The sequence below is a fragment of the Tilletiopsis washingtonensis genome (assembly GCF_003144115.1).
Source record: "Tilletiopsis washingtonensis strain MCA 4186 unplaced genomic scaffold FA09scaffold_20, whole genome shotgun sequence".
NCBI lineage: Eukaryota > Fungi > Basidiomycota > Exobasidiomycetes > Entylomatales > Tilletiopsis > Tilletiopsis washingtonensis.
This window is the reverse complement of record NW_020312017.1, coordinates 356,808-374,991: the sequence shown is the minus strand read 5'-3', so window position 1 is coordinate 374,991 and position 18,184 is coordinate 356,808. Positions and strand designations below refer to the sequence as shown.

At 67.8% G+C, this 18,184-nt stretch overlaps 6 protein-coding genes across 6 annotated transcripts; 2 read left to right on the top strand and 4 right to left on the bottom strand.

The window, feature by feature from the left end:
• Positions 1 to 108: 108 nt before the first annotated feature.
• Positions 109 to 2,049, bottom strand: FA09DRAFT_331827 (alpha/beta-hydrolase). Its single transcript, XM_025743197.1, has 4 exons — positions 1,580 to 2,049; positions 843 to 1,105; positions 500 to 759; positions 109 to 418 (listed from the first exon to the last, which is right to left on the bottom strand). The coding sequence occupies exons 1-4, from the start codon at positions 1,985 to 1,987 to the stop codon at positions 207 to 209; spliced, it is 1,143 nt and encodes a 380-aa protein (XP_025596166.1). The 5' UTR covers positions 1,988 to 2,049; the 3' UTR covers positions 109 to 206.
• Positions 2,050 to 2,247: 198 nt separating this feature from the next.
• On the bottom strand, positions 2,248 to 4,686 carry FA09DRAFT_331826 (hypothetical protein). The gene is made up of 3 exons (XM_025743196.1): positions 3,975 to 4,686; positions 3,823 to 3,897; positions 2,248 to 3,759 (listed from the first exon to the last, which is right to left on the bottom strand). The coding sequence occupies exons 1-3, from the start codon at positions 4,512 to 4,514 to the stop codon at positions 2,686 to 2,688; spliced, it is 1,689 nt and encodes a 562-aa protein (XP_025596165.1). The 5' UTR covers positions 4,515 to 4,686; the 3' UTR covers positions 2,248 to 2,685.
• Positions 4,687 to 6,138: 1,452 nt separating this feature from the next.
• On the bottom strand, positions 6,139 to 8,849 carry FA09DRAFT_129072 (hypothetical protein). Its single transcript, XM_025739073.1, has 7 exons — positions 8,713 to 8,849; positions 7,390 to 8,631; positions 7,236 to 7,329; positions 7,043 to 7,157; positions 6,710 to 6,985; positions 6,559 to 6,648; positions 6,139 to 6,498 (listed from the first exon to the last, which is right to left on the bottom strand). The coding sequence occupies exons 1-7, from the start codon at positions 8,815 to 8,817 to the stop codon at positions 6,279 to 6,281; spliced, it is 2,142 nt and encodes a 713-aa protein (XP_025596164.1). The 5' UTR covers positions 8,818 to 8,849; the 3' UTR covers positions 6,139 to 6,278.
• A 1,355-nt stretch (positions 8,850 to 10,204) lies between these two features.
• Positions 10,205 to 13,510, top strand: FA09DRAFT_340819 (RNI-like protein; the record flags this gene model as incomplete). Its single annotated transcript, XM_025744359.1, has 4 exons — positions 10,205 to 11,763; positions 11,846 to 11,993; positions 12,095 to 12,304; positions 12,368 to 13,510. The coding sequence occupies 4 exons, from the start codon at positions 10,205 to 10,207 to the stop codon at positions 13,508 to 13,510; spliced, it is 3,060 nt and encodes a 1,019-aa protein (XP_025596163.1).
• Positions 13,511 to 14,062: 552 nt separating this feature from the next.
• Positions 14,063 to 16,216, top strand: FA09DRAFT_331825 (hypothetical protein). Its single transcript, XM_025743195.1, has 7 exons — positions 14,063 to 14,427; positions 14,515 to 14,610; positions 14,731 to 14,776; positions 14,896 to 15,040; positions 15,267 to 15,374; positions 15,485 to 15,617; positions 15,732 to 16,216. Exons 1-7 carry the CDS (start codon positions 14,092 to 14,094, stop codon positions 15,903 to 15,905), a joined length of 1,038 nt encoding a protein of 345 aa, XP_025596162.1. The 5' UTR covers positions 14,063 to 14,091; the 3' UTR covers positions 15,906 to 16,216.
• On the bottom strand, positions 16,047 to 18,000 carry FA09DRAFT_362551 (molybdopterin binding oxidoreductase). The gene is made up of 5 exons (XM_025745487.1): positions 17,704 to 18,000; positions 17,279 to 17,636; positions 16,654 to 17,193; positions 16,285 to 16,572; positions 16,047 to 16,170 (listed from the first exon to the last, which is right to left on the bottom strand). The coding sequence occupies exons 1-5, from the start codon at positions 17,839 to 17,841 to the stop codon at positions 16,073 to 16,075; spliced, it is 1,422 nt and encodes a 473-aa protein (XP_025596161.1). The 5' UTR covers positions 17,842 to 18,000; the 3' UTR covers positions 16,047 to 16,072.
• Between the last annotated feature and the right edge of the window lie 184 nt (positions 18,001 to 18,184).

The following is an 18,184-nucleotide window of genomic DNA, read 5'->3' as shown; positions in this document are numbered from 1 at the left end:
GACGGCCCCCCTGTCCCAGCGTGCGCTCCTTGTTGACTCAGGACTGGGAAGGCATGACTGAGAGAAGAAGCACACATGCTAACACGCGAGGCAGCAGGCTAGGAGAGAGGGCGAATCGATCGAGTCTGATTTCCAGCGACCTTTGGATATATACATTCACTCCCTTTTCTCCCCTCTCCGCTCCACGCCAGGGTAGCATAGCAGACCTACGCAAGGCGAATCGCGCCGAACATCCTGCGCCGCACCGCCGCCGCACACACCACAAGCGCCTGCAGCAGCGCCGCGAGCGCGAGGAGCAGCGCCGCGTGTGCCTCGGTGGGCAGTGCGGCGCCGCGCAGGCCCAGCGTGGCGTACAGGGCGCGCGCCCAGCGGCGGCGCAGCGCGCCGGGGAGGAGGCGCGAGGGGGGCGAGGTGCCGACTTTGGACGGGGCGCAAGGTGTGAGCCAGGGGAGCAAGGGGGGAGGAGGAGGAGGGGGGGAGGCGACGACGACAAACGCACTGTATTTGCCAAACACGAGGCGCTGGCATGCCTCGTCGATCTGCATGTGCACACCGCGGCACAGCTCCAGCAGCAGGCCGCCACGCTTGTCGATGCTCTGCAGCCCGAGGCGGTCCTCCGTGTAGATGACGCTCTGCCGCAGCGGCGTCGGCTCCAGCGCGGGATCATGCGCGAGCGTGGAGGAAGAGGCGTTGGCGATGGGATACGAGGCAAACCAGGACGACTGCTTCGGCTCGACGGTGATGTCCTTGTCGAACATGCTAAGCACCACCAAGTGTTCCTCGATCAGCGCTGCTCTCTTTCCTGCGCTCACCGTGCCAGTGTGGGACGCAAACACACTCACAGCATCACAAAGCTCTCCAACGCCTGCATTCTCTCCTTGTACTCGCCCTTGCGCTCGCGTTCATTGTTGATGTCGGCGATGAAGTGGTTCGTCGCGAGGTAGCGCGCATAGCCCGCGACGGACGTGGGGTCGCGATAGTACTGCGCCGAGACGAGGTGCGTCTGCGCATAGTCGGAGTACACGCCGCCGCGCAGCGCGCCCTCGGCCAGCCGGCAGAGCAGGTCCGCCGGCTTGCAGGCGGGGAAGTCGGAGATGCCCATGTGCTGGTAGTTTGCGTGCAGGAGAGATGTCAGCGAAAGGGGACAGGAAAGAGGCCCCCCGCAAAGCCCCACCAGGCACACGAAGGCACGGCGAAGCAAGAAAAGTGTGGTGATGCCCTGAGCGCAAAGAGAAGACAGCAAGAGCAGCTTTTCGCCGAGTGGGGGAGCTGGGCGCCCACTTTGCGCCTCCTCCAAATTCCTGTCGTCCAGCCCCCCTTTCTGCTCCCCCCCACACCCGCCGGCCACGCAAGCGCTGCGAGGGCATGAGCCGTAGCAAGCTTGCGTCTGGGGAGGAACTCCAATGAGGGGGGGGCAGCAAAAAGGCGCCATCGGCCCACTGCCTTCATGGCAAACAAGCACACCACACCTGTCTCTGCGTGGATCCCCCCCCCCCCCTTCACTTTCTTGCTCCCATTGTTGGGGCTGCTCTCCATCCTTGCATGATGGCTCTCAGAAGCGCGGCGACAAGCAACTCACCTGGCTGCCAAACGTGACCAAGTTGCGCACCTGCACGCCCTCGCAGCGCTGCACGACGGCGCGCAGCAGCTGGCCTCCCTGGCTGAAGCCCACGGCATCAAAGCCGCCCTGCAGTTCCTTGACCTGCTTTAACTGCTCACACGCCGCGTTCACCTGCTGCGTCGTGTCGCCGAAGAAGCCGGCGCGCTGGTCGGCCGCCAGGTCGTCGGCGAGGTGGACGAGATGGACAAAGATGCCCGGGAAGGCATCGCGCAGAGAGGCGGCGAGGGAGAGCATGCCCTCCGAGTAGGCGCTGTCGCCCAGGCCGTGCCAGAGCACGACGGGGTGGAAGGCGCGGCGGAAGGGCGCATGGAGAGGAGAGGCGGATGCGCAGAGCGCGAGAAAGGGGAGGAGGGAGAGAAACTTCATCTTGCCCGAGGAGAGGTGAGGGTGCGGAGACAAGCGGGGGGAGATGTGGAGATCGGCTCAGCTCATCACCCGCCGCGCCGCGCCGCGCGCGAACTTGAAGCGGGGCTACAGGCTGGGGGCTGCCTCGGACCCTTATGCGCGTGGGAGCACGTTCACCTCTCTCTGCCGCGTCCTGCCCAGCGTGCGCCCTGGCGCGCCGCCGCATCGCTGCCTCGCTTCGTTGGCCGAGGATGCATCGCAGAGATGCATTGCTTCCGCGTCAGAGAGAGAGAGAGTCTGAGTCTGAGTGTACTCCGTGAATCGCGCGCGCTCGCCCTAGCTCGCTTCGCCACCGCGCGGGACCGGCCAGCGAGAGGCGGCAAGAGCAAGGGTAGAGGGGAGTATGTGAAGCGAATGGGGGAGAGGAGAGGGGCAAGAGAAGTGTGCTGTAAGAGCGCTTCGACTGCGGCCGAAGACGTGAGAGGGTCCACACGCGTTACAGACGCGCGCGCAAAGACGTGGGTGGGCGCTGGTATATGGGGAGAAGAAGACGAGGGAGACATGCTGCGTGAGAGAGGGTTCGGCGTCGAGGGCGCAAGTGAGAGAGAGGGTCGTGCAAAGAGAGAGAGAGGCGAGGGGTCGACGTAAGAGTGACGGCGCGAGTCGGCGAGAGAGAGAGAGAGGAGGAGAAAAAGCCATCGCACGCATTGTTTTGTGTTCTACAGCAGCTTGCGCTTGGCCTCCTGCTCCCATGCCTCCTGCTCCAGCACCGCCGTGTTGGCGGGGAAGATGCAGGGGAGGAGCAGGAAGGCCAGAATCACGCCCGCGACGCTGCCGCCGAGGAGGGCATAGCTGATGATCTTGTGCACCGGCGTGGCGAATGCGCGCGGCGGCGGATTCTTCACGGGGCCCGTGTCATTCTTCACCTTGTCGCCCGGATTCTCAAGGTCGGTGACGTTGGGGTTGCGTGTCGAGTAGCCGTCGGCAAAGAGATGCTGCAGCGTGCTGTTGGCCGAGAGCATGGCGTAGTCCTGATGCGAGGCATTGGCGACAAAGTTGGCCGTGTGCTTGGCCGGAAAGGCATCGCCGTACGCCATGATGAACTGGCAGCCGCGGTCCAAGTGGTTGCCGCCCTGCCGCAGCGCCTGGCAGTGCGTGTCGCCCGGGCCATTGTCGAGCAGCGCGAGCGCGTAGTGCACGTTGCGCCCCTCGAAGCGCTTCGTCACCGCCGTGCGGTTCGCCACGACGTCCTTGCGCGCGTACTTGGTCACGCGCGTCTGGTTGCCGCCCAGGCCGTACTGCCACGAGTCGTACGTCGCGTCACAGCTCGAGTTGGCCAGCGGCCGCGAGTCGGTGAGCCAGGCCCACGAGCCGGGATTGCCGATCCAGAAGTACATGTTGTCGTCGTAGTACTTTGCCTTTTTGAGCAGCGAGTAGCGCATCGCCGCCTGCCCGCCCATCGAGTGGCCGCCGACGGCGACGGAGGTGAGCGCGGGAAAGTTCTTGGTGTCGAAGAGCCAGTCCATCATCGCGTCGAGCACCTCGTACGTCGTGACGCTGGTCGTGAGCTTGGGCGAGCGGCTGTAGCCGCCCGACTGCCACGTGGAGCCGTGGAAGACGAGGTCGGTGGACAGCGCGGCGCCGTATTGCTGGTCCCACTGGTTCAGCCACGCCACGCTGATCACAATGATATCGTCGACGACGACGGGGGTCGTGCCGTCGGCCACGCCGTTGGCCACGGCGACGTTGAGCGCGTTGCGCACCAGGCTGGCGTACTTCCACGAGTCGCGAGGCTGCGCAGATGCGGCTGTCAGACGCGGCAGTCGTGGGCGATTGCGCCCCTCTGCGCTGCTCACCTTGCCCGGAAAGACGAGCACGGCGCGCTTGATGGTGCTCGCCCGCTGCTGCCAGCCCGAGGTGATGTAGAACGGCTGCGCGCGCAAGTAGGTATCAGCTGGGCTCTGCGCGCAGCAGAACACACGCAAGCACATCGCTCCCGCGCACGCACCTGTGTAGCAGTCTCCTTGACGACCCACGTGCGGTTCAGATCAAAGCCCTCCAGCTGCGGCAGGGCGGTCCAGCCCTCCTCATTCTCCGGCGCCGCCGCGCCGTTGATTGTGCCGGGCACGGCGACGGCATTGTTGACGTAGGTGATGTTGCGTCCGCGATTCCACGGCCACTGCTCGCTCTCTGCCGCATCTGCATCGCCGTCGTTGCTGATGAGCGCGCCGACGGGATTGCCGCCGTTGACGTAGGCATAGACGTTCTCGAGCGAGTCGGCCATGCGTGCGGCGCCGATGGGGTCGCTGGCCGCCAGCGCGACGATCTGCGCCTGCACGTCGTCCGTCGCCTGCAGCGTGGCGGTGGGCGAGGTGTTCTGCTGGCGCGCCACGATGCGGCTCGGCGGCTCGCGCTCGACGAGCGAAGGCGCAGAGGAGCGCAGGCGCCGCATGTGCGCTGCTGGCACGGGCGAAGAGGCACCAGCCGAGGCGGACGCCCAAGTGGCACCGAGCGCCAGTGCGGCGGCCGTGGCGGCAAAGAAGCGCATGGCGAGACTGCGCCGATGCGGATGCGGCGTGAGGTCGCGTGCGCCGCGAGGAAAGGAGGCGCGAAGCCAGGCGGAGGCCAGTGTCCTGCGCGCGAAGAGAGGCGTGCGAGACGGCGAGGAGAGGCGCGCGACGAGCGTGAGAAGAAGAAGGAGCGGCGGGGTGCGGTGAGCTGCGCTGAGGGAGGGATCGGATCGGGATGCTGGAGGGAAAGAAGGGAGCGAGCGGGAGGCGCCGCCATCGCCTCGGCGGCGGAGAGCGGCAGCGCGGCGCGGCGCGGCAGGCGCAGGCAGGCGCAGGCAGGAGAGCAGCGGCAGCGGACCGGCAGGATCAGCCCCTGCCCGCACCCGCGCCCGCGCCGGCCGGCGACAAACCTCATGCAGGGCGCGGCAACACGGCCGCCGCACGCCGCCTGTGTCTTGCCATGCACGCCGCGCGCCACGCGCCTCGGGCGTGGCGGTGTCAGTGTACAAGCCGCGGGAGGCGCCGTTGTAGTCTCCACTACAGCCTCGGCCGTGCCTTGCTTTGTATTCACCGCGCCCTCGCCCCCCCCCCCCCGGCTTGCTCCTGCCTTTCGCTCCTCCTCACGCTCGCATCAGGGAATGATGGCCAATCGTATTATGCTTGTACTGTACAGACGCGTGCAGAGCTAGGCGTGGCAGCTTTCGTCACAGCAGCATCGCCGTCGGGAGAGAGAAGGCAAAGTAACAGGAGAGGAAGAGGCCAGTCCGGCGACCGAGAGGCCGTGGTTGCGAAGTCTGGGAAGCGAGCTACGCCCCTCGGTCTTACTCCTCGTCGTCGCTGCTCTCGTCCGAGCTGTCCGAGCTATCGCTGCTCTCCTCCTCTGCGCCCTCCTGCAGCGGCTGCTGTTGCTGCATCTGCTGCTCCTCATACTGCATCTCGTCGCCCATCGGCGGCAGCTGCTGCACGTCTTGCATCTCGTACTCGGCCGGCGCCTCGAGCGGTGCATGTTCGTCGTGGTGCAGCGCCTGGCCTTGCTCATCGACGACGAGGGGCAGGCCGTTCTCATCCACGTACTGCTCCTGCGCCGCCGCCGCCGCCGCCGCCGCCGCCGCCGCATCGTACTGCTGCTCGTCGTACTGCGCCTGCTCGTGCAGCATCGCGTCGTCGTGGTGCAGCATCTGCTCTGCGCCGACGTCGTGCATCGATGCGTCGGCGAGGTGGGCGGCGTCTCCATCGTGCTGCAGCGCCTCCTGCTCGCCCATGTCCAGCGCCTGAGGCTCCTCCAGGCCCGCCTGCGTCTCGTCGTACTCCTGCGGCTGCACCTCGCCCAGCTCTTGGCCGTCGAGTCCGTGTTGATGCTGCGCCTCGTCGTACTCCTGCTGCGCCTGCGCCTCGCCCAGCTCGTGCTGCTGTGCTTCGTAGTCGTGTTGCTGTTGAGCATCGACATCGAGCTGCTCGTGCTGTTGCTCCACCTCCTGTCCCTCCATCTCATGATGCATCATCATCTCCTGTTGTTCCTGCTGCTGCTGCTGCTGAGCCGCCGCAGCCGCCGAGTCGACCTCCTCGTCACTCTCAATGACGTCGTTGTCGCGCGCCTGCTGCCGCTCGGCTCGCTTCGACGGCTTGGCCTTCTTGGCCGCCGAGCCGTCGGCTGAGAGCTTGTGGCGCGCATCGACGAGGCGCTTTTGACGCTTGCGACTGGCATCGAGGTCGTGCACCTGGCTGCCCGAGGCGACCCACTCTTGATGCTTGCGCTCCACGACGGGCCAGATGGTGTCGAGCGTGGCTGCCAAGCATGCGTCTCAGCTGCATGGCTCTGCGACGGCGCGCCTCTGCAATGCCTGCGACTCACCCTTGAAGCCCTGCGGCGGCGGGTCGCACGTGTCGACGTACTTCTCGCGCAGGTAGCGGTAGTAGCGCTGCATGCTGAGCGAGTCCCAGATGAACTCGTCGTCGGCCACCTCGGCCCAGCGCACGGCCGTCTCGTCGTCGAGGCGCATTGCGTCCTCCTGCTTGTAGAGGCTGTGGCGGAAGTGCGTGAGCTGGGGATGCGAAGGCGTGGGACACGCGTGTTCTGCTCACCGCTTCAGCAGCGCGTAGTTGTCGCGATCGCCCATCCAGTTGGGGTGCACGCCGGCAGCCATGCGGCGCTCTGCAGCGCTGGCAATGTTCCTGGTGCAAGGCCGTCAGCAAGCTGCAGAGGCGCCGCCGCCCTTGACTCCATCTCACTCACCAGCTCTTCATGCACTGCAGTGCCGTGCGCGTGCCGACGACGGCCGAGATCTGGTTCCACGGCAGGCCAGTGCCATGCGGGTCGAGGTTGTGCTCTTCTGCTGCAGCCATGACTGCCTCGCGCAGCTTCGTCACCTCCTCCTTGCTCCACATGCCCTTGTTGCGCCCGGCACCGCCCGGCACCGTCTCGCGCTCCCACTTGACCTTGCAGTCGCGCGGCACGCGCCCGACAATCTTGCCGATCTTCGTCCACACGCGGCCGTGCTCCTCGACGGCGCTGTGAGGGGGAGACGTGTCAGCATCGTCGCAGTCCGATCGCCGCAAGCGGACGCACTTCATCAGATTGGCCGTCTCCTCCTCCGTCCACGGTCCGCCGCCGGCATCGGGATGGAAGCGCTGGATGACATGCGTGCGCAGGTTGCGCTGCGGGCGGTCGCCCAGCTTGCGGCCTGGGCGAAGAGCGGGGGGAAGGAGTCGTGAGCAGCGTGCTCCGCGATGACCAACTCGTGTGACACGCGCCTACTCACCAAGCTGCAGGAAGAAGTCGGTGTAGAGCTCGGCCTGGTCGGCGCGGCGACTGGAGAGGAACGACTGCATGTCCTCGGCAGTCATGTTGTGCGTCTATCGAGGTTGTTCGTTGTCAGTACCAGCACGCACAAGTCGCACGGGAGACAGACTGACCGCCTTGAACACCTCGATGGCCTCGTCGAGCGCGTCGTCCTCCGTCTTGCTGTAGCGTCCCGTCTTCCACGTGAGGCCGTACGCCTCGCGCAGCCACTTGAGTTGCTGCGGCTCGTAGAGCTTCTCGCACAGCATGGCCTCGTGCGTGAGGCCTGCGGCATCCTCGATGGTGGCCTCCTTGGAGGCACGGATGAGCACGCTGCTGCGCTTGCCCGACGGGCGCACGGCACGCGGCGCCTCGCCGTCGCCGGGCATGGGACGCCGGGCGGGTGCGGGGGGCGGCGGAGGAGGAGGAAGGTAGTTGGGAGCAGAGGTAATGTCGGCGATGGCCTGCAGCAGGCTGGCCTGGCTGGCACTGGCTGCCTCGACGGCGCCGGCGCTCTCGGACGAGGGACCAGGCACGGCCTGCGGCGCCTGATGGCTGTTCGCCGAGCGCGCCAGGTAGCTCGCCATGGCGGCAAAGTCGAAGCCGGGCGGGAACTGCGAGGCATCGAGGCCCAGCGCCGGCGCCACGGGCTGCGGCGGCGCGGCAGCGGCAGCGGCGCGCGCCAGGAAGGGGTTGCGCAGCGCCGCACGCTGCGGCGCAGGGACTTGTGGCACCTCGAGAGGCGCCTCTGCCATCTGGTGCTGCTCCGCCAGCTCCTCGCCCTCGTGCGTGGCGACCGTGGCGTCCGGGAAGAAGGCCGGCGGGAAGGCGCCGTGCTGCGGCGCGCTGGCTGCCGCGGCAGCAGCGACGTCGGCGGCATGCATCTGCTCCTCGTTGAGCTGCTGCTCCTGCTCCATCTTGAGACGCTTGGCCTCGTCGTCGTCCTCGTCGTGGTGCATGTGCTCGAGCAGCTCGCCGGGATGGCCAGCAGCGGCCGCCGCCTCGAGCTCGGCGTACTGCTGTGCCTGCTGCTCGTCGAGCTGCTGCTGCTGCTGATCGTGCTCCTGCAGCTCCTGCTGCTCGTGCTGCAGCTGCTCGTGCTGCAGCTGCTCCTGCTCCTGCTCTTGCTGCCGCCGTGCCAGCTTGGCATGGGCCTTCTCCTCCTTGCGCGCCACGCGTTCGGCATGCCGGGCAGCCTTGCGCGCCGCCTTCTCGAGCGTCTTTGCCGACGGCGGCGGCGCCATGGGAGCCTCGCCTGCCTCGCCCGCCTGGGCCGCGCGCATGGCCCGGCGCGCCTCCTTGGCCGCACGCTTGGCCGCCTTTGCCTCGGCGCGCGCCTCCTCCTCGGGGTCGTCGCTGAGTCCGGCGGCGGCGGCCTTGCGCTTCTTGCGCTCGCGGCGCGCCGCCTTGGCCTCGTCGGCCGCCTGCTGCTCCACGGCGGCGGCGGCGGCGGCGGCGGCCGTGTGCTGCTGCTGCTGCTGCTGCTGCTGCTGCTGCTGCGCCTCGTACAGCAGCGCCGCTGCGGCGCCGTCGAGGCTCGGCGTCGATGCCATGCCGCTCATGGCTGCTGAGATGCGGGTATGTATGCGGGGCGTGTGCTGGGCGGCGAGGCCGAGCTCAAGTGGAGGCACGGCCGAGGCGGACTGCCACCTGGAGGCTGCTCGCGGCTGGAGCTGGATGGGGCGCGCCGGGCGTTGCTGAGGGGGAGGGAGTCGCGGTCGGGGTGAAAATCGCGCGAGCGACGGCGGCGGCTGGCGATGCGACGGCCGCCGCGCAAGGGCGAGCTGAAGGCGAATACAGCGATACAACTCCGGGCCGCGCAGCTTGTACTCGGCTTTTTGAATTCGCGGGACCGCCGCTCCCACGCTGCCGCGCCGTCGACGTCTCATCACGCGGGCTGCCCCCGCCTCTGCTCTCTCCCACCAGCCAGGCAGCAGCCTCGCCTCGCTGGACACGCTGGCAAGCGTTTGCTATCAGAATGCTGTCTTGCTGCTGCAGAGCCGATCGCGGGCGTGCAGGGTGCGTGTGAGGCTGGCTGGATGGGGCGCCAAAGAGGACAATCGGGCATGCCAGGCACGCTGCTACTCCACATGGCATGCTGCCGCACACGGCGCCTCGTCGCCGCAAAGGGCTGCGTGCTCGGCTCGGCGCAGCGCACGCGTCAAGCTTGGCTGATCGCAGGAGCTTGGCTGAGGTGGCTGCGAGCAGGAGCAGGGCCTGGGCACGCTCGTCAGCCGACGCCCCGGGCGCATGGCAGCGAGGGCTGAGCGTGGTGCGGCGTTGCCGTGCACCCGCAGAGAAGCGCACACGAAGCTGCAGCGACACCGACCGCTCGGCGCAGCGCCAGCGGCACACCGCCAGCTTGGCGCGCGCGGCGGCGCTGGCGACGCGCCTTTGCCCGTCGCGCGCCATCGAGCAGGGGCCAGCAGCGAGGCATCGGGGTGCGGAGACGAGCATCACAGCGTCACCCTCACACCTCCAGCACCCGCAACGCGCAGCTGCGACTCCTCGCTCACTCCTCAGCCTCTATCAGCTGCTGCTCTCGCCCTGCACCTCCGCCGCGGCTCGCACCTCTGCCGCCCCTTATCGCCCGCCGCTCGCCGCTCCGCCCGCCGCGCACGCTCCTCCAGCTCCCAACGCGCGGCCCTCTCCTGCTGGCCGGAGCTGAGCTCGCTCCTCCCGCGCGCCCGCCTCGAGCGGCCCACGTCGCCGCCGCGCGCATCGCCGCCGCACGCTCCGCTGCGCCCTCTGGCGCGTCGGCGTCGGCCTGCCCGTCTGCGTGAGCGCCGCGCCGCGCCTCGCCGACTGCACAGGCGCACCCCTCGCGGCACAGCGAGCTCGCCGTGTCTCACCACCACTGCCAGCACTCGCCGCGAGCGTGCACCTCGGCAAGTCTTCCGCGCCCTCTCACCTCTGGCGCCCGCCGCGCCGTGCCCCCGCGCTGCTCGCATGGCGCGCCTCACCGCCGCCGACGGCGCCGGGCCGAGCTCGCAGACGCCCTCGCCCGCACCCAGCTCGGGGCCCGTGTCGAGCCGGCACTCGTCGTCTGCACATGGCGGCGGCGGCAGTGGCAGTGCCGCCGCGCGTCGCCGCACCTCGCACCCGCCGCCGTCGCCCTCCAGCACGTCGCAGAGCGGCGCCGACGATGACGACGACGACGATGCGGCAGACTTTGCAGACGACTTCAGCTCGGCGCCCTTCCGCCTCTCGTCGCGGCGCAACACCATCAAGGCGCGCAGTGCCGCAGACGTGCTTGCCGTCTCGCCCCAGACGTCGGGCTCGAGCATGATGGATGCAGAAGGCAGCAGCGCCGCGGCAGACTACGAGCCGTCGCCGTCGCCCTCAGAGCTGCCACACGAGATTCTGCTGCACATCTTCAAATACGTGGCACATCGGCCTGCCGATCTTTTCCGCTGCCTGCTCGTCTGCAAGGCGTGGTGTCTGTGCGGCGTCGAGCTGCTCTGGCACCGGCCGGCGTTCCCCAACATGGACACGCTGGAGCTCTTCACCCACGTCCTCGAGGCGCCCGACACGACGTTTGAGTACGCCAGCTTTGTGCGCCGCCTCAGCTTTGCCGGCATCGTCAACGACGTGCGCGACGAGCACTTTCTGCCGTTTCGCGTCTGCCATCGCCTCGAGCGCCTGGCGCTGGCGGGCTGCAAGGCGCTGAGCAACGACGCCATCGTCGAGGCGCTGCAACATCTGCGCGGCATCGTCGCTGCCGACCTGACCGACCTGGTGCAGCTCGAGGACAGCGCGATTGAGATGCTGTACAAGACGTGCGCGCGCCTGCAAGGGCTCAACCTCAGCGGCTGTGCCAAGGTGACGTCGGGTGCCGTGGCGGCGCTGGCAAAGACGTGCACGTTGCTGCGGCGCGTCAAGCTGTGCGGCTGCGTGGGCATTGGCGACGAGGCCTTTGCGGCACTGACGATGCACTGTCCCGTGCTGCTCGAGGTCGACGTGGCGGGCTGTGCGCTCATCTCCGACATTTCCGTGCGCGAGCTGTGGCGCCGCGCCTTCCACATCCGCGAGCTGCGGCTGGCGCACTGCGGCGCCCTCACCGACCTGGCGTTCCCCGCGCCCAACTCCGTCTTTCAGAACACGCTGCGCACGGGCCCGTCGGCGCTGCATCAGACGGGCTGGGGAGGCATCGAGTCGGCGCCTGCGTCGCGCGGCACGTCGCCCGTCGGCGGCATGGCCGCTGGGCATCTGACGCTGCGTCATGCCTCCTCCGGCGACGGCCTCTTTCCGCGCACCGCGACGCTGCCCATGCCCTCGCCCACCATGACGCACCTGGCGCCGCCGCGCACGTTCGACCATCTGCGCATCCTCGACATCACCAACTGCAGCACCATCTCCGACGCCGCCATCGAGGGCATCGTGACGCACGTGCCGCGCATCAAGAACCTCATCCTTGCAAAGTGCACGCGGCTGACGGACGATGCCGTGTACAGCATTGCCAAGCTGGGCAAGAACCTGCACTACCTGCATCTCGGACACGTCAGCAAGTGAGTGCGACGGAGAGACTCGTGCGGTGGCGCTGGCACTCGTGCTACTGTCCAGACTGCTGACCTCGGCCCATCTCTGCAGCATCACCGACCGCGCCGTCTCGCACCTGGCACGCGCCTGCACTCGGCTGCGCTACATCGACCTCGCCTGCTGTCCGCAGCTGACGGACGTCAGTGTGTTTGAGCTGGCGGCGAATCTGCCAAAGCTGCGGCGCATTGGCCTCGTGCGAGTGAGTCTTGGTGCACTGGCTTTTCGCACAGCTTCTGCAGAGCCTCTCTCTCTCTCTCTCTCTCGCCTTCTCCTGCTGAACACTGGCCCGTAACGCAACAGGTGTCGAACATCACCGACCAGGCCATCTACAGTCTCGTCGACCGCCACACGAGTCTCGAGCGCGTGCATCTCAGCTACTGCGAGAACATCAGCGTGCCGGCCGTCTTTTGGCTGCTGCAGCGTCTGCTCAAGCTCACGCATCTCAGCCTGACGGGCATTCCGGCCTTCCGACGGCCCGAGCTGCAGGAGATGTGTCGCGATCCGCCAGAGGTGAGTGGCAGGCAGGAAGAGGAGTGCGTCGAGAGGTGCTGACTCGCGCGTGGACGCGCCCAGGACTTCAACGATCACCAGCGCAGTGCCTTCTGCGTCTACAGCGGCGACGGCGTCGGCAAGCTGCGCGACTTTCTGCACGACGTGTACAGGGAGGACGGCGAGGCGAGCCGAGAGTATGGCGTGCTGATGCCCGAGGTGCAGCGCGCCATTGCCTCGCTCGAGCAGATTGCCGCGTCGGGCACGACGGAAAGCCGCGATGCGAGACATCGGTCCAGCGAGGCGGCAAGAGCTGTGGCTGCTGCGGCTGGCGTGGGAGGCGGACCAAGTCATCATGGCTTGCACCGCATGGAACGTCGGCATCCACGCGGCAGCACAGGCGGAGGCGGCGCAGGCGGCGAGGGCAGGACGAGTGCGGCAGGAGCGGATGCTGCGGCAGGATGGCAGGATGAAGAGGAAGGCGGCGGCGGTGCTCCTTCCTCTCCGACATCACGAGGCCAGAGCGAGCGCGTGGCGGCATACTGGCGCGCCCAACACACAATCCGCCACGGCGGCGGCGCCATCCGCTCCGATGCCTCCTCCTCCTCCTCGCGGCGCCGCAACGCCGAGTCGCACCACGACGTGGCGCGCCACGAGCGCGAGCGCGGCGGCGCGGTGCCCATGGATGTCGAGCCTAGCGATGCAAGCGCGAGTACTTCCTTCATGCGCCCGCCGGCCGAAGAGTTCCTTCAAGGCGCCTACCATCATCACCCTCAACAGCATGCGATGCACTACGGCGCAGCCCAACGCGGCCAGCGCGCCTCGATGCCTGGAGGCTTCGTCTGGGGCCCGTATGCCTCTTCGGCACCCGAGGCTTCGTCGTCGAGCCGAGGCCTGCACGCGCACATGGCGGCTGCTGCGGGCGTGGGTGCGGGCACGGAGGATGAGGATAGCTTCGAGTCGGCTCGCGAAGGCGGCGGTGGCGAGGCTGCTTCGTCGCGTGCTGCCGCGCCGAATGGTCAGCAGGAGCATCAGCATCAGCAGCAGGCGCTCGGCGCACTCGCCACGCCTCCGCTGCACGCCGTGTTTCCCGGCCAAGAGGGAGCGCCGCAGGCACATGTAGACGAACACTCGGTGCGCCGCGCCGGCCAGCGTGCTGCGGCGGAGATGCAGGCGGCCCTCGATGCGCGTGCGGAGCGCTATGCGTTTGAGTCGCGCCGACGATGAGGGACATGTCGGCCAGTCGCCCCCGGCCCAGGCGAGATCTTCAAGGGCCGTCCTCGGGTGGAGCTCTTGCCCCGCGCGCGCAGCAGCTGCGTCCTCCCCGCGACACGCCACGTGCAGCAGTCGCTCGTCTGCGCACCCGGCTGGCCGTCGCCGCTGCGCCGATGATCCCACAGCACATACCACCCTCAATAGGCCGCACATCTCCCCTGCGGCCTTGCGTTGCATGCATTCCATGTCTAGCTCTTGCGTCGTGAACGTGTGCTGACAGCGAATGGGGGGGCGGCCTGCACCCGCACGCCGACGTCGGGTGCAGGCGCGAGCTGATCAGCTGCGCCCGACGTGGACCCGCCGAGCGCTTCGGCGCGAAGACGAGAGCGGCACAGCAGCAGGCGCAGGCAGGGAGAGTGGCCAGCGTGCAGGCAGCGTGCAGGTCGAGGCGGCGCGCCGCGCGGCGGCGGCGCGGTGGCGGAGGCGGAGAGCGCGCCGCGACGCGCTTTCGCTGCGAGAGCAACACACGCGCGGCGTCAAGCTCGCTTGTCTCTCTTCCTCCACCCCTCCGCCACCCTTTGCTCTCTTTCATCATGGCCACACTCAACGCCGCACGCGCCTCCGCCTCGACGTCTGCACGACAAGAAGTGCAGGCGCAAGCCTCCACCTCTGCCGCTGCCGCTGCCGCTGCACCACCGCTCGCAGGCCTCCTGCCACCCTCCTTTGCAAACGCCTCGCAGGCCTCGGCCGATCTCCTCGCGCGCCTCAGGCCGCTGGCGCTCAAAGAGGCGGAGCGACGGGAACGCGAAGCCAAGGGCGTGGGCAAGGCGCCGGCGGGAGATGAGCAGGAGGAAGAGACAGAAGAGATGATGCAGCTGCTGCAAGAGGCGCGTGTGCGCAACGATGCCGAGTGGAGACGCATACGCACGGTGAGTTTGGTTTGGCGCTGGGCATTGTTGCTGCTGCGGCTTGCGGCTGCGGCAAGAGAGCTGATGCGCGAGATGGATGCAACACAGATTCTGCTGCAGCTGGGCGACGAGGAGCCCGTGGAAGCGCCGCCGCCAGAGGAGGCAGAGCAAGAGACGCAGGAGCGCCAGTTGAGGCAGAAGGAAGTGAGTGGGCTTGCTTTTTCGTGCGCTTTGCTTGCTCCTCTCGCGCTTGAGAGGAGAGAGAGAGAGGAGAGGAGAGCCCCCAAGCGAGAAAAAGGCTGACGCGAAGCACAACCGCGACAGTTGCAACTGCGGAAGCTGGACCATGAACTGGCGCTGCTCGAGACCGGTGAGTTTGGGTGCCTTTCCTCCTGCTCGCGCGCGCTTCGCCCGCAGCGGGGGCATCACAAGCGCAGAAATGGGCGCTGAAGAAGCCACGCCGCCTTTATCCTCCCCTTCCCCCCACAGATTTAGCCGCGCTGCCACCTCCGCAAAGCAAGCTGGCCCAGCTGCTCGACGCGCGAGCGTGCCTGCTGCAGAGTGTGCAGCAGTACGACGAGGCGCTGGAGGCGCTGCGGCGGGAAGTGGAGCGCGAGGCGTGCGGGCTGGATGCGTGAGTGTTTTTGATTGTCTGCTGGCCCCGTGCTGGAAGCAAAAAGGGGGACAGGGAGCGCCCCAGCGAGATGGGGCTTCCTCTGAGTGGGAGAACGGTGCCGGGGGGGGGCAGAGGGCCTGCATTGGGGGAAGGGGTCTCGAGACATGAAGCGGCAGGGCAGAGAACGCACAAGCTGACCCCGCCGCTGCACCTCTTTTGTCCTCTCTCTCTCTCTCTTCCAAAGCGATCGCAAGCTCCTCTCCGACTTGTCCGACGTGCAGCTAGGCCTGCAGCGCCGCCGGGAGATGGAGGAGCAGCGAGAGCGGGAGATGGGCGCTGATGAGGTAGCTGCGTACGTTGCCCCCCCCTCTCCATTCTCTAGCTTTCGCATCTTCCCCACTCACTCCACTTTTGCGCTGCGCCTTACCTCGCTGGCCCATCGTACAACCTACTCGAGAGCAGTGCCCTCAAGCAGAAGCTGCAGCTCGTAGAAAGCGACCTAGGCGTCCTCCTCAACGCCCTCATCGCCACGTCGAACCGTCTCTTCTCCGACGCCTCGGCGCGCTCGCGCGCCCAACTGCGTGCCCTACTCGACGTGCGTGTCTTTTTGCCCTTCGCCCCTCTTCCCCTCCCCCGTGCGGCGGCCTGGCTGACGCCCCCTTCTCGCGCCCCCCCCCCCCCCCCCCCCCCGCGCCGCGAGGGAGAACAGTCGTTGATGAACAGCGCGTGGGACACGCCCGCCGAGCCGTACGTCGACAGCCGCAAGTATCCCGCCGCCCTTGCCGCGTTTCTCGTGCGCGCAAACGTGGCGCTCGAGCATCCCGCCGACGCGCGCAGGCTGCGCCTGGTGGGCTTCCAGAGGGGAGTGGGGGCGACACAGTGAAGTAGTGGGCGAGACGGCGGGACTTGGAGCACTTTTGGTCCTCCCCCCCCCCCCCGTTCATCTCTCTCTCTCTCTCAGCGCCCGGCTCTGTAGCGCTTGTCACAGCAGTGTGTTGTATTTCTATGCTTGCCCTCGCACCCCCCTCGCCTCTCACCCCGCGCGCGCGCTCAACTTGCGACGCTGATGCGCACGACGGGCCAGCTGCGATTGGCGAAGCCTCGGACATTGTACGGCGATTCCTGCTCCTGCCGCGCCTCGCTCGTCGCTGTTTTGTATCGGAAGGCGCCCCCCACGGAACGAACAGATCGGGTTTCAGCGTGCAGTCCTCCGCCTAATCTACGGTGTTTCGCAGAGAGGTCAGGCAGGGCGTGCAACTCACAGGCTCGTACCACCACCGCCCATGCCTCTTCCTTCCCTCGCGCCTCTCCTCGTCGTCGCGCAGGCCGCAGCAGCGGCTTGACGCTGGCGCGCCAAAGCGTCCATCCCCACGTGCCGCCGCCCACGTCTTGCGCCGCCGCCGGCGAGCCGAGCAGCTGCGCGGCGCGCCACTCGTGCGCGGGCCGCGCGGCCGCCAGCTGGCGCAGGTGCGTGCGGGAGAGCGAGGAGGAGGGCGGCGTCGTGGCGGGGAGAGCGAGGAAGAGCAGCGAGACGGATTGGATTGCCTGGCCTGGTTTTGTGTACGCCGATTAGACGTTGGCAAAAAGAAGTGGCAGGAGAGGAATGACAGGGTGGGGGGGGGGGGACGCACCGTTTGCGGGCACAGCATAGCCTCGAATCTCGCCATGCACATCCACGACCTCGCCCTCTCGCGGCGTCACCACGGCGCTCCCAATGCCCACGCTCATCAGTGCCGGCTGTTCAAGCATGAGGCGCCTTCTCATCTCGCCGTCCATCTGCGCTCCCGACATGCGCGCCAGCCACTCGCTCCGCTGTCTCTCCGCCAGCCCCGCCGGCGGGCAGAGCATCTTGTAGTCGTCGCGCATCGGCGCCGACGCCTCCGGCACGACGTCAACGTGCAGTGCGCGCAGCCACTTGATCCAGCGCGCGCCGACGACGCCGGGCAGCACGGCGCGCAGCGCGCCGCCGTGCACACGAGGCAGTGCCTCGTCGTTGGCGTGCGTGGCCACGAGGTGCTGCGGCGCAAGCGCAGCGAGGGGGAGAGAGGCGCCGAAGAGCGCCTGCGAGGAGAGGAGGTGCAGATGCAGGCCTTCGAAGCGCAGTGAAGACGCGTCGTCAAGTGCGTCGAGATGGAGCCCGAGGAGGCGGAGCAGATCAAACAGCCTCACTCCTGCCCCCCTCAACCCCTTATCAGCTTCGCTTCTTCTCAGGAGCAGCAAGCTAGCCCCCCCCCCCTCCGCGAAAACACAACTCACCGCGCCACGCCACATTGCCCACGGCACCCGCGCCCCACTGGATGCCCTCGCTGCTCTCGCCCCGCTCGGGGCGCGCCATCTCGCGCCTGCGGTTGCCCGCGCACTCCAGCACCGCCACGACGTCGTGCTGCGGCATCGCGCCCAGCTGGCGCAGCTGCAGCGTGCAGTCCGCCTGCAGCGCTGCGCCGTCGGCGCGGGAGCGCAGCAGAGCGCGAGCAGCGGCGGAGATGGAGAGTTGTAAAGAGGAGCAAGGGGCAGGCGGCGCGTGGCGATTGCGCAGGAAGAGCGAGGAGAGGGGCGTGAGGAGCGTGCTGAGGGTGGAGAGCGACGACTCGGCGTTGAGGATGGCGCCGTCTGCCTGTGCGGTGCGTTAGTCGAGCGGGAAGACGGAGAGCGGGAGGAAAGAGAAGGGTGAGGGCACGTACGCTGCGTTCATGCACGATGAAGCCCGCCTCGTCTGCCTTGTGCTTCTCCAGCGCCTCTTGCGCCTTGTGCTCGGCTTCAGCGGTGCGCGTGTTGCGCACAGAAGGCGCCGACGACGGCGCAGCAGGCGACACAGACATGCTCGGCGTGGGAGAGGCCGCGGCGAGAGAGGCTTGTGGCGCGCTTCGCGTGAGGACGGGCTGACGGTAGGGAGTGCGGCGTGGGTTGCAGGCAGGTGTACCCTTCTCGTACACTCGCCTCTGATCTCTCTCTCTCTCCTCTTATACCTCTTGCTGCCCTCACAATTGCGCCCCTTGCGTCGCTCATCTGACGCCCGACAGAGCATGCTTGCCGTGCGGCGAGCTGCACGAACCTCCGCTCGATCTCTCTCTGCCTGCAATGGCGTGCTCATGGCGGGCGCGCCACCAGCAAATGGAGGCGCGGGCTGAAGCATTTGTGTGGCTTGATCGAGCTCTCTCTCTG